The sequence below is a fragment of the Lissotriton helveticus genome, chromosome 1_2, assembly GCF_964261635.1.
Source record: "Lissotriton helveticus chromosome 1_2, aLisHel1.1, whole genome shotgun sequence".
NCBI classification, from domain to species: Eukaryota; Metazoa; Chordata; class Amphibia; order Caudata; family Salamandridae; genus Lissotriton; species Lissotriton helveticus.
Genome location: NC_136058.1, coordinates 449,119,004 through 449,132,630, shown reverse-complemented (window position 1 = coordinate 449,132,630; position 13,627 = coordinate 449,119,004). Strand labels below are relative to the sequence as shown.

Below are 13,627 nucleotides of genomic sequence, written 5' to 3'. Positions count from 1 at the left end.
ATAATTGTTGGCCCCCTTAAAAAAACTTCAGATTGTAGATGTCAATCCTGCCTGACATTATGGAGAGCTGCTGTTAACCAACCTAATTTGAAAGTGTCAAATAATAGGTAAACTTTTTTTTACCTCTAATAATTTTAAAAGATGCCCGTTGGTCATACCTGTGAGTTTTTTAATATTGAGTATTTCTTATTATTATCGGTTCTCATTGGTTATGATTTTGTAATTTTGTTAAAACAAAAGGGCTAGGATAGGAAAGTTGCAGGGGAGTTGTTATTTTTATTCCCCAGTCTTGAAAGAGATTATGTTCTTGCATAATAAGGCTGGCGGCAGTAGATGATGTCCAAGTTACTAATGTTGATTTGCAATTATTATTCTTGACGTGTGGAATTCAATTGATTCTATGTCGGTACATTTAATTTTCTTTAATGAGGGTACTGCATTTTAATATGTTCCCACGAGTCATGATATCATTATTACCCCTAGATTAATATTCCAGCGTAGAAATTACCTGCACCACTCCTTCTTTTTGATCTGAGTTATTTTATTTAATTTGTTGCAGGCTATTTTTACCTTGAGCATGCTCAATTAACCTTCCATTATGATTATTAACAGTTTGAGAGCATGATTGTCGATGTTTATGTAACTGCTTCGGTTCGGTTCCCAGATCTTGTGGTAATTTAATATCCTTCCAGGTTTTTAACAAATCTCTCTTCGTTTCATCCCCTCTGATACTCTCACTCTTTGCTCTATTTGTTTCCAATTGTGATGGCTTATTGTCCACCTGTTTATTACATTCCTCCACTTGCAGCATTTCTAAGGACTGAATTTTCCCATACTCTATCATTTTTATACTATCAGCTTGCTTGTTTAGACATTTATATTTCATAACTGCTTGTACCTCCGATAGCTTATTAAATAGAGGGTAAAAGGGTTTTGTTGGAGACATTTGTTTACCCTCACCTTCACAATATGATATTTGGTTATGGTTGTTTCCAGTGTTCAATCTCACTATATCTGATGCATTTGTATTTTTTTAATACTTTTAGAAGCTTTATTTCTTTCTTTCCATTGTTTTATCCTCTGACTTTTTGATAGATGAACCTCCGGAGCTGCGTCTGTCATTGTTGATTGTGTCGAGCATAGGTTTATCACTTCTTGATCTTTTGTTTTATCATCTATTTTTTCTTTAACAACAACAGTATTGTCTTTACATTTTATTGTATCTTTAGAGGGCAGTCGGTCTTGATGGATTGAATTCCCACATTAGGAACATTCCCTTTTACATCGTCAATTATTGTTTTTAAAATATCCGGAATGGTAGCCAGTTTGTTAATTAGTGGGGTACAACTACACTCTGCATATGTAGATATTGGCTGAGATTGTGCCCTTACTATTAGATTATTTTGTGTTGTTATCTTCTGCTCAGTTCCGGCAACAGAGGATGCCGTAGCGCTCAAGAGATCAATTTGGACCTCCTTTTTGTTGGACTGATATGTTAAAGCTTTCAGAGTTAATTGCGAGGTTTTGAAGAATAAATCCCAAATTGCTCCTGCGTTCCCACTTCCTGGTACCTGAGTACCTGGGCTATGGTGTTGCCCATTTATGAATGATAGGTCATTATACTCCTCTTTTTGTGGTCCTTGAAAATCATCTCCCTCGGCACAAGAATTTATGAATTGTGGACTACTATTCAAAACGTATTTTTGATACGGAGTACTCCAACGCTGCAGAGTTTCTGGGTTGCTGTTGTATTCGTCCTTATTAATTTGAGATCCCTTATTTTGATTACATTTTGGCTGGTCCTGTTTTTTAACTGAATTTATCTTAGACAGAGTAAGATCCGATTTCAGTGGGGTATTGGCTTCCCTTATGATTTTCACCCCACCATTTAGTTCATTTGGAGCTTCTTGCTCTCGTTGATTTATTTGTCCTAAATTAGATGGTTCCCCTATCCCGTGAGCTGTTCTGATTTTCACTTGCACTTCTATTGGCATTGGATGCCTAGTTGGTAGTAAGTGCTGAGTATCTCCCATTGTTAAATTTGTGCATTTTGCGTCCTCTTGTTGTGAACGACCAGTAAGTGGAATAGTTAACATCTCTAGGTCCGTTATTTGACCCCAATGGTTGACTCGGTCCTTAGTTGAATTTGACATTGGTTCGACTTCAGTTTCAGACTCAGGGTGGCCTGGTTCACTTACTCCTTGCTTAGGGGATATAATATTTTTTCTACTCAGTGGTTTAACCGGAGTTTGAAGATCACATGGGTTAGTTAGCAATTTTAGCATAGCACCGGTTGGATCTTTCATAAAATCAAACTTTGACGGCGACTTTCCCAGTTTCCCAAATGTATGGACCTTAGATGATTTAAAGGACTATACGTCACCTGTCTGTTTTATTTTAAACATATCTAATATTAGTGTTTGTTGTATTTTTCTTTTCCTTTTGATAGGAGGGAAAGGTGGCCGCTCCTTTCCTGACCTCATAATACATCCTCTAAGGTGAAGAAGTCTTGCTTCTTTCAGAGAATCAAACAGGCCAGTGACAAGACCAAACGGTGCTTTGATTGGACAAAAACACCTCCAAACACCTCCAAGGGAAAACACCCCCAAAGCACACCTCCGTACAGAACCCGCTGGTGCTGCTGGTTACCTATTTAATTAACTAATTAATTAATCGATTGATTAATATCCGATCTCCGGGTAGGGCTGTAGTCTAGGCATGCAGAGTAATTCAGGGGTCGAGGGGTGCTTCAACAGGATCAAAGTCTATTGTCACTTTCCCCTTTGCATAATTTCTCAGATTTTGTATTACAGACTTATTACAGACTGAAATGGCTCAGCGACTTACGGACCGATCAACCTTAACTACTCGCCACATGCCACACATCTCTTGTCACTTGTCACTCACCACTCACTGTTCATTGCTTGTTCGTTGCTATTCATCGCTGTCAATAGTACAAGGGAGAATTCTGGCAATCATTCAGGAGCAGTAGCGGGATCCAGAGCCAGTCCACCTACAGACGGCAGATGTAGGCACTTCCCTCCACTCCTCTTCTCATCTCTGCTCTGCTCAATGCTTGGTGTATACGTAAAATCAGGCGGCAGTTCCCTGAGTTCTGAGGAATGATTGAAGCGTGCGATGTCGGACCATAGATGCGTCCATTCCTCATCGGAAATAGGACGGTGAATTAAGTCTTCCCACATAGACATATACCGGGGGCGTGTGGAAAGCACTGTTTTAAGGAGGAAGCTATAGATAAATGAGGTCACCCCTTTCATGTTAGCAGTCTTGGTGAGAAAGGCCTCAAATGTTGTGAGAGGTCGAGTAGCAGCCTCCCGTATCTGAGGTGTGAGGGCCCAGTGCATTTACTGGATATACTGATATCTTTCTGTGTTCTTCAATACAAAGTCCCTTTGACATTGATCAAAAGTAAGGGGATCAAAATTGTGGAACCAATGTATTAGAGCTAAGCAGCCTCCCCTTCTCCAGGCATCAAAGGGTCCCTCATGTTGGGCCGGGGGAAAGCTGGATTGAAATGGTTTGGAGTAAATGGGGATGGAAAAGAAGTCCATCCCCGATGTCGCCCGAAATTGAGTCCCATACTTTAAGAGTGGTGCTTGTAGGGCAGCTAAGGTCACCCTGACAGCCGCCTGGAAGAGAAGGGAGGCTCCAGCTATTTTCCTATGGCACTCTCGTCTTTGGAGACTGCTTAGCCTAGAACGTATGGCTGATATTTTCAGGGATGATGAAAAGAATTTTGAATTTAAATGGGGCCCCCTTGTCTCATTCCTCTCCCAGGGCCGTCCGTCTGCGGTGTGTCCCTCCACCATCAGAGCCCGCCATCTCTTCCAGTTTTGATCACAATCCCAGTGTCGACCAACCTCTCATTAGTATGAACACGCCACCACCACGGGTGAGGTGGGGAGTGTTTTTTGTTGTTTTTTTTTTCTTTGTTCCTTGTTAGATTCATAATTACTTATCCCATGTTACGATGAGTTTTTCCACGCCTTTTGTCTATTCCGCATACAACACCTCGGTGGAGCAACCTGGAGAAATTACCGTTACAGAAGGACGTTGAATTTTCTTTAGACCTATCTGCTGGCTTAGCAAAGTTGCATGATCTTCTTTATCTCTATCTCTCAGCTCCTGGGCACTTAGAAGCTGTATCTTTCATTTGGCTTATCTAATAAGAGGAGGAGCTGATTTATATTGATCAATGCACTTTGTCCACCTGTTATAATTCTGTTGAGGCTTTCTGATCCCCTGCGTGGGACCAAGTGATGATGTAATTTTTGCCTGTAGACAGCAGAAAAAAAAATTAATAAACACATTTTTGACATAAATCAGGTGGCAGGCCAAGGCTCCTCTGTGCTCCTGGGTGCCCTGCAGCAGCCGCTGCACGAGCAGCACCAGCAGCGCCTTAGCACCGCTGTGCCGGCAGAGGCCGTTCCTGCCTCCATCGCAGATCCGTAGAACTTAAAGCGCCCTTATAACAGGACGCGGGTGAAGCAGGAACCGGTCACAAAACAAACCCTGGCAGTCGTCCCAGGCTCCGCTCCGCTTGCTCGTCAACTCCTCCTCGGCTCAGCCCCTCGGCTCTAATCGATACGCTCTGCACTCAACACCGTATCACAGGCCGACAACAACTGTGAACACCAACAGAGGGAAGAATCGTGTGTTTCCCCCAGTTAGTGAAAAAAACAGCATAAGTCTTGGCTGCTTCTGCTGCACCCAGAGTCTTATGCGTCTTTTCAGTCTGATTTTTCTGTCTGGAAAAAGATTGTGTCCTGGTTTTCTGCACCCGGTAAATCCAGGTGCAGAAAAACCTAACAACTGATAATCAAGTGGAATAAAATGAACACATGAAAGTACGGCTTCATTTCATTGCCCTTGATTCACACTCTGGACCATAGTTGAGGGATAGGTCTAGGCATAGTCCTCGCAGCACACAATAGATTTGCTTGAGGCAGAGGCCAAAACTCAAAAGTCAGGAAACCAGATACAAGTAGGTGGTAACTCAGGGCAGGGGAAAACGCCTGTTGTCCGTGGAGGAGTCATTCCGTTCCCAGAAATCTGCATTACAAATTAATTAATAGTATATATTTTTTTAATATCTGTTTGGTGCCAGTCCATATGACTTTCATATCTGCCTTTGGGATTCTATGTTGCAACTCCATAGGGTACATGTATCCTTTGTGAGCTTAATAAAATGTTGAAAATTCTACAAATCCTCACTCCTACATCCAATTACTCTCATGCTACCATTCTACACTCTGCTCTGTCTGAAAAACAGCTCAGCAAATTCTGCATTGATTTGGCTTGTAAATTATATTTTTGGAAATGCACATGTATTAACTATTTAATTTTAATACTATAGGTGATTGAAATTACGGACGAAGAAAGCAAGATTTGAATGTCAGTGCCAGAAGAAGGATTATTTTGAAAAACTGAAGGACATCCAGCATTCTACGTTTAAACAATTTCCAAAAATCTAAGTGTGGCGAGGAAAGTACTATACCTGTAAGTGAAGTCTCTAATTTTGCATTTCATTAACCCAGAGCAAAGCCATATCTGTGCACACAGCATCAGAAATAATGTAGAAAGACTGCTTCAGCATCCTCATCTGAAATATTATCAGAAAGACAAATTGCCTCAGCATGACAGAATAACGTTCATCTAAAGCATCATGTAATTCTAGAGAGGAAGCACACACTGCATAAAAAGTTACAACTAAAGGTTTCTTCTGCATACCATCAAAGAAAAGACACTGAAAGAAGACTCCGAAGCTGACACGTTAACAACTAAGAGATTGGAAAATCGCCTTTGTTCAACAACCGTTTTAACCAGTTATGCAAGTTTGAGACTATCTGCCTCGGGATATAACACCTTGACCCACTCTGCTCACTCTTGCGAAAACCTTAAAAATTCACCACTTTATTGTGTTAATGACCATCTCAGATTGTTTCCTTTTTATTGTGTACTGTTCTGTAATTCTATGTAAATCGCCTCAACATTATCTGTTGTGCAGTAGTGATATGTAAAACTGTTAAATATAAAAATGGATTAAAGGAGCACAGTTGCGCTATAGCTAATGTAAATAAATCCTCATCTTCAGAACTACAAACCTTAACCTTACACCAAACATAGAAAGGGTAGAAGGAACTGATGTTCTGCGACTAATGATCCACAATAGTACTCTGCACGTTCAAACGCCCTCAGTTACTGCCATTACATCAGTGCAAAAAGGTACTTATCAGTTTAATCATTAAATATCAGACTAACACCTTATTATTGCATTGCTAAGAACCTATACAAATCGATTTGAGAAAAACTTCAGTCACAAATTAAGTTGCTGCCGGAGAGGCTATAACCTAAAGACTATTATCTGCTAGGAAAATTTCAACAGGTGTTACAGGACTGCTTCCCGACATTTTTTGCTCAATTCAAGTGTTGAGAAATTTACACACAATTTCTTTTAGAGATGAGTGCTGAACATTATCTAAACAAGCCCGACTCTAAAATCGAGGCAAAATAACCGAAGTTGGGGAAAAAAGTTACCTGTGTCAAAAAGATACAGCCATAAATCTTATCTCACAGAATTTGACAGAATGCACACAGGGGTAAACCACTTTCAGTGCAAAGTATGCCAAAAAAAAGTTTCAGGCGTAAATCTTATCTCACTGAGCATATGAGAATCCACACTGGGGGAAAACACTCTCCGTGTAAAGTATGCCAAAAAAGTTTCAGACGTAAATCTTATCCCACTGAGCATATGAGAATCCACACTGGGGAAAAACCTTTTCAGTGCTCTGAATGTCAGAAAAGGTTTAGTTTCAAACTGAGTCTATATCGACATGCATTAACCCACTCTGTGGAAAAACCTTACCAGTGCGCTGAATGCCAAAAAAGATTCAACCAAAAATCTCATCTCACTGAACATATGAGAATCCACTCTAGGGAAAAACCTTACCAGTGCTCTGAATGCCCAAAAGATTTCAAACTTAAATCACTACTAATGGCACATGTGAGATTCCACACTGGGGAAAAACCTTATCAGTGCTCTGAATGCCAGAGATGTTTCATTGACAAATGGAGACTCACTAAACATACAAGGACCCACTCTTGGGTAAAACGTTATCGGTGCACTGAATGTGACAAATGTTTCAGTGAAAAAAGCAGTCTCACTCAGCATATAAGAACCCACACTGGGGAAAAACCTTATCAGTGCTCTGAATGTTACAAATGTTTCAGCCAAAAAAGCAGTCTCACTGAGCATATAAGAATCCACACTGGGGAAAAACCTTATCAGTGCTCCGAATGCCAAAAATGTTTCAGCCGTAAATCTTATTACACTGATCATATGAGAATCCACTCTGGGGGAAAACCTTACCAGTGCTCTGAATGCCAGAAAAGTTTTTGTAAGAAACAGAGTCTATCTCGACATGCAATAACCCACTCTGTGGACAAACCTTATCAGTGCCCGGATTGTCAGAAATGTTTCAAAGACAAAAGCAGTCTCACTCAGCATACAAGCTACCACTCTAAGACTAAGGAAAAACTTTATCAGTGCTCTGAATGCCAGAAATGCTTCGGTAATCAAAGCACTCTGACTCAGCATACAAGAACCCACACTGGGGAAAAACCTCATCAGTGCACAGAATGCCAGAAATGTTTCATTGACAAAAACAGTCTCACTCGGCATACAATAACCCACACTGGAGAGAAACCATATCAGTGCACGGAATGCCAGAAATGTTTCAATGAAAAACGCGATCTCACAGTGCATATAAGAACACACACTGGGGAAAAACCTTATCAGTGCTCTGAATGCCAGAAAAGGTTTTGTTACAGACAAAGTCTTTCTCAGCATGCAATGACCCATTCTGTGGAGCAACCTTATCAGTGCTCTGAATGCCAGAAATGTTTCGGTAATCAAAGCACTCTGACTCAGCATATAAGAACCCACACTGGGGAAAAACCTTATCAGTGCTCTGAATGCCAGAAATGTTTCAGTTTAAAAAGTAGTCTCACAAAGCACATAAGCACCCATACTGGGGAAAAACCTTATCAGTGCTCTGAATGCCCAAAACATTTCAACCGTAAATCACTTCTAACTGTACATGTGAGATTCCACACTGGGGAAAAACCTTATCTTTGCTCTGAATGCCAGAGAAGTTTCAGTGACAAAATGAGACTCACTAAACATACAAGGACCCACACTTGGGTAAAACGTTATCGGTGCACTGAATGTGACAAATGTTTCAGTGAAAAAAGCTGTCTGACTCAGCACATAAGAACTCACACTGGGGAAAAACCTTATCAGTGCTCTGAATGCCAGAAATGTTTCAGGGGAAAAAGTAGTCTCACACGGCACATAAGAACCCACACTGGGGAAAAACCTTATCAGTGCTCTGAATGCCCAAAAGATTTCAAACTAAAATCACTTCTAACTGCACATGTGAGATTTCACACTGGGGAGAACCCTTATCAGTGCTCTGAATGCCACAAATGTTTCATCCATAAAAGCCATCTCACTCAGCATATAAGAATCCACACTGGGGAAAAATCTAATCAGTGCTCTGAATGCCTGAAATGTTTCAGTGAAAAAAGTAGTCTCACACGGCACATAAGAACCCACACTGGGGAAAAACCTTATCAGTGCTCTGAATGCCCAAAAGATTTCAAACTAAAATCACTTCTAACTGCACATGTGAGATTTCACACTGGGGAAAAACCTTATCAGTGCTCCGAATGCCAAAAATGTTTCAGCCAAAAATCTCATCTCACTGAACATGTGAGAATCCACACTGGTGAATAAAATTATCAGTGCTCTAAATGTCAGAAAAGATTCAGAGGTAGAGATGGTTACAAGTGCCATAAGAAAACACACTGTAGGAAGGTGGATATCTGACTATGGTTACCCCCAACTTTTTGCCTAGTGTTTAGCTGGTTTTCAACTTAGTTGGCCTGGGATCCTGCTATTCAGGGCCCCAGGCTATCGGCTCTCTCCTTAAAATGGACTCCATGTACCTTAGGTACATACACAATTGGATATTGGTTCACCTTATGAGTCCCTGTATAGTGTACCCTAGGTACTCAGGGCATAGGTGCAACCAAGGCCTACCAGGGGCTGCAGCATGTTTTATGCCACCCCTGGCTGGCCACCCAAATAGACACAACTGGCTGATCACTCAGCTGGGGCAAGGTCGTGTAATTACCCCTTGCTTAGGTGTAGTATTCCTATACCTACATACATATAGATACATAGTAATAACTATAAGTCACTCCTATGGCAGGCCTTAACAATCCTGAAGGCAGAGTGCTTGGTTATATGTGAGATGGTGCTCTAGCATGAGCTGAGCCTGTCTGCAGCGTTCGGAACTACTTCCTTATAGCTGTTCTATGATATTGCCATACTATATACTCTTAAGTGCATTATAATCCTCGCGGTTAATGCTAACTTTGGTCTGGCTTTATCGAAACATGTCGTGTAAGGTGTCATACGCTTTGGAATACTACCCCCTCGCCAATTCTGGAGACGGGGGTAGCATTCCACTCTTCTAGACGGAGAAGACATGTTAGTTCTGACGATCACGGTTAAAGTTAACCAGAGCCCCAGCGTTACAAAAAGAACGCTGCTGCCCCAGACACAAGTCTGGCCTCCTGCTGCTGGGAGTCCTTCCAGCTAGGGATGCCTGGACAATAGGTTTACTGCCTGGAGAGGTGCGAGCGCCGCCCCATACAGGAGTTTGTGTATTAGGACAGGGAGGGTTGAAAAGAAACACACTGTCTGGAGCACTCTAGGTGCTCCATGCATACCCCAGTTCAAACCGGTTGCTGGGGCAACCCTGCCCCAGCTCTGGCGCGAAACTGGAGAAAGGAAAGGGTGGTTAACCACCCCCCTTCCTGGTCCCACCAATAGGAGGGACCTAGTAGGTAAACCAGCCCACTTTAGTTGTATAAAGATAGGAGCTGACCCAGGAGACTTTGGATTAATCCTGGAATCGAACTGAAGACGAAACTCTGGACCCTTCGACATTCACCTGAGCTGAAGACTGAAGAATCTCCCTTGTGGCCAAGGAGTGACCACCCTGGGCAACCAGGCACCATCCAGCAACTTGAAGGCTTGCTTTGCCCCCGTTCCCGCCGGAACCCGAGCGCAGTGCCTGACAAGATCCTGACTCCCTGAGCCCTCTGACCCCACTGCACGACTCCAGCACAGCTGAGCACTGTGGACGGCGTTAGACCTTGTGGACCGGACATCTTGAAAAGTCCTTCTTCTTGCTACCAGCGCAGCTCCTGAGGCATCCTCGAAGCTGTGCACTGGGGACTGAGACACCCCGAGACTGAGCACCACCTGCACCGAAGATCAGCCCTCCGCATTCCATGTGTTCTGCGTGGGGCCCTTCTGTTTGTGTTCTACTCGACGCGTTGTCCCGGTTGCTGGCCAGTTGGCTAGTAGCCCTGAGACGACTATCCTTTAAGAAATCCATCGCTGGTCTGGTTGCTCCAGACTGGCACTTGCTTCCCTGAAAAGGTGAAGTACCTCAGACCCTCCTGGTCTGCACCAGAAGCCTTTTGTGTATCCTGGGTGGGTTACCTTTGCTTAGGCTTGTTGGCTCCGATCTTGAAGTCGACCCCTCCTTCTGCGAGAACCTTCGTGGGACAGCTCCTCGCTAGCGTCTGGTCGTCCTCGACCCCTCCTGGTCCATGTGGCTGCAGAGACCAGCTTCAGAACAGCACCTGATTGCTCCTCGACGACGTCTGGTTTCTTCCTGGTTTCACCCGGTCACTGGCTAGTGACCTAGACTCGTCCCCTCTGCTTTTAGGTCCTTTTTCAACTTCGATCCACCCTTGGATCCACCCGGACATCTTCCTCCTGGTCGCCTGCAGCATCTTTCTTCACGGCTCCATTGGAATCAACGGCGAAACCCGACACACTTTGACACCTATGCACCCGCAACCCGTGGGTGAGGTAAAGCGAGTACTTCGGTGCTCCTGCAGGGATTGACTATCCTAGTGTCCAGATTTGCTTGTAGTTTCCTCCTATCTAAACCGGAAGTGTCCTAAAACTATAATTACTTACCTTTTAAGTTCCCATAGACTTTCTATTGACTCCCCCGTGAGTGTTCCGACTCTTCACGTGCCGCGTGTGGGCCTCCTACTCCTAACCTAAGGGTCAGATAGTGTAGCCCCAGCGATGCCCTAGGCCTACTCCTTTCACCAGTCGTGGTTCTTATACCACTTAAATTAGTATATAGTTTTACACGCCCCTAGGGCCTAACTGTAAATTGTGCTATTTAAAGTATTTCTAAGTGTAACTTGTTATGTGCTTTTGCTTCTGTCCTCATAAAGAGTTCAGAGGAGTGGGTTAGTGAATAAATACATATACATTTTATATATATCCTGTGAGGTGTCCTTTCATTTGGTATTCAAGGGGTTACGTATGGTAAAACAGCTGGCTTTACACGCCCTCTAGAGTTATAGCCTAAGACTGCTCTGTCCATGCTACCCCTAGGATAGCTGGTCTATAAGGTGTCACGTGTTTGTAATTATACCTTCACACTGTGTTAAGTTAGCATGAGCGTTTTACAAGTTTAAAAGCCATTTTCCTTTTCTGCTGCCTCTGCACACGGCACATTATGTTATTACAGCTTTTCGCCCAGTTGCATATTTTGCTTGACGTGAGAATAACAAGGTTTGCTTGATAATCTATGTCTGTACAGTGAGTGCCGAGGCCTTCAAGGTTTTCCAACACAGTGCTTGTTGTTCGAGTTGATCAGGGCACGGTCTAGACATAACACATATGCAGCTGTGACCAACTTTGGGTTTGAGCGGGTTTAATAATGCACTGCACAGAGAAGTAAAACACACTTGATGGAGATTCGTATGCTGAGTGTTGGTGCAGGAGATGATGTGATCCGTTTCTGCTAAGACCAAGAGGTATGGGTCTGCCCTTCTAAACCCAAAAGAGACCTTCTTTAGATATAATATACTGGCTAGGGAGGGTAAACTTACGTTTAATGTCACCTTTTACTATTAGCATTTTGACATGCTTTCTCCTTTTGTATTTTATGGAATAGTAACAATGCTGATAACCTTGTTCTTGATAATATGTTTCCTTGTATTATCTAAGACACTGCGCTTGAGAACACAGCATTAGAAATAAACATTTCAAAATTGCACGTGTCTTCATTTACTCCTCGTTCTGGACTGATATGTTGGTATGACGAAAGAGTGTTCATGTATTCCACTTTACCTGAGGTGTTCTGAGTTCATGTTCTGGGTTGTCTAATCATTGGGGATGAGAAAGAACCAATGAGACACTGATTGCTAGTCTGGTAGGGGATTTTGGATACTGAGGTGAGTTTTTGGCACACCCTCATTCACTGATGTTCTGGGTCTCTATGCACAGTTCTGTATAGGTACAGAATCCCTGCTACAAAGGTTGAGTTTACAACCATCACCATAAGGGTTGTTTGGACTTGTGCAAGGTGCTCACTAGAAGAGTGAACATCATTTATGTGTGTTCTGAATGTCAGATAAGGTTTAGTCTTGAATACAATGTCATTTCACATGAGAATTCACACTGGACTAAAGCATTATACAGGAGGGGTGTTGGACGTGGCCCTTCTGGCAGGTCCCCCCCTGAAGTTTTGTGCTTGATATATGTGACCTGGGACTGGTGATCTCCCTTCTGAGTGTGTGTGTGGTGAGAGAGACCGCCTCCCATAGGAATGCATGGGGAATGTATGTGGCTCTGGTAGTCCCTGATGCTTGGGGCGTGCCGGGTCGAGTTTGGTATGTGTGCCCTCGTGAGGTTGAATGCTACAAGATGATGTATGCGGCATGTGGGTGACTAGAAGGGAAGTGCCACTTCTAGACCCTGGTGCGTGTGTGCAGTAGGTGTGCTGGCGTATGATTGGCTGAAGCCGGCTGGGCCTCCCCCCACCAGGCTGGCTCCACCCCCCGGGGGTGCGTCCGGTGTCCCTAGCCTGGCCAGTACCAAGAAATTCCTTATAACCAGTTCTAGCTGGTTCTCTCCCTGCCTGCCCCTTTTGGAGACAAAGGGAGCTCCTGTATAAAGCTCCTGTATAAAAGGAGGGTGGGCCCTCTTCTCTCTCTCTCTTCTTCTTCCTGCTTGGGACCCTGCCAGGGTCGTGCTGCTGCTTGGGCTCAGGGAAGGGCGTGCCTCCCTGGGCCCTGCTCTGCTCCTGAACTACGGACTTCCTATGGACTCTGCTTTCCATGCCACTAGCCCTGGGGAGCGCTTTCCTGCTGTCCTAGCGCCTTGGGCGCTTCATCAATGCTTCTAGCGCTCGGGAGCGCTCTCCTGCCGGCCTAGCGCCTTGGGACGCTTCATTTATGTTTCTAGCGCTGGGAGCGCTATCTTTCACCAGCCGGTGCCACCCGGCAATTGCCCGATCGTGTGAGGGGCCCGAGCCCCCAGCGAGTGCCTACCTCGCTTGCCCCCGCCCTTGCTGTAATTATCGAGGGAGCCCACTCCTCGTTAATCCCTCCGGTGTTCACCGCCGCAGCCCGGGAACCCTCGTGAGGCCCGCCCCCGGGCCGCGCTCTGATTGGCTGATGACGCTCCCCCGGGCCGTGCTCTGATTGGCCGGCGGCC

General features: G+C 44.1%; 1 protein-coding gene across 2 annotated transcripts in view; it reads left to right on the top strand.

The window, feature by feature from the left end:
- Positions 1–12,183, top strand: part of LOC144807701 (uncharacterized) — a 64,298-nt gene extending 52,115 nt beyond the window's left edge. For both annotated transcript variants that reach the window (XM_078673346.1, XM_078673345.1), the window contains one exon: positions 5,378–12,183. In XM_078673346.1, the coding sequence (XP_078529472.1) occupies positions 6,644–8,818 (2,175 nt within the window). In that variant the 5' untranslated portion in view covers positions 5,378–6,643 and the 3' untranslated portion in view covers positions 8,819–12,183. The remainder of the gene's footprint in view (positions 1–5,377) is intronic.
- The last annotated feature ends 1,444 nt before the right edge of the window (positions 12,184–13,627 follow it).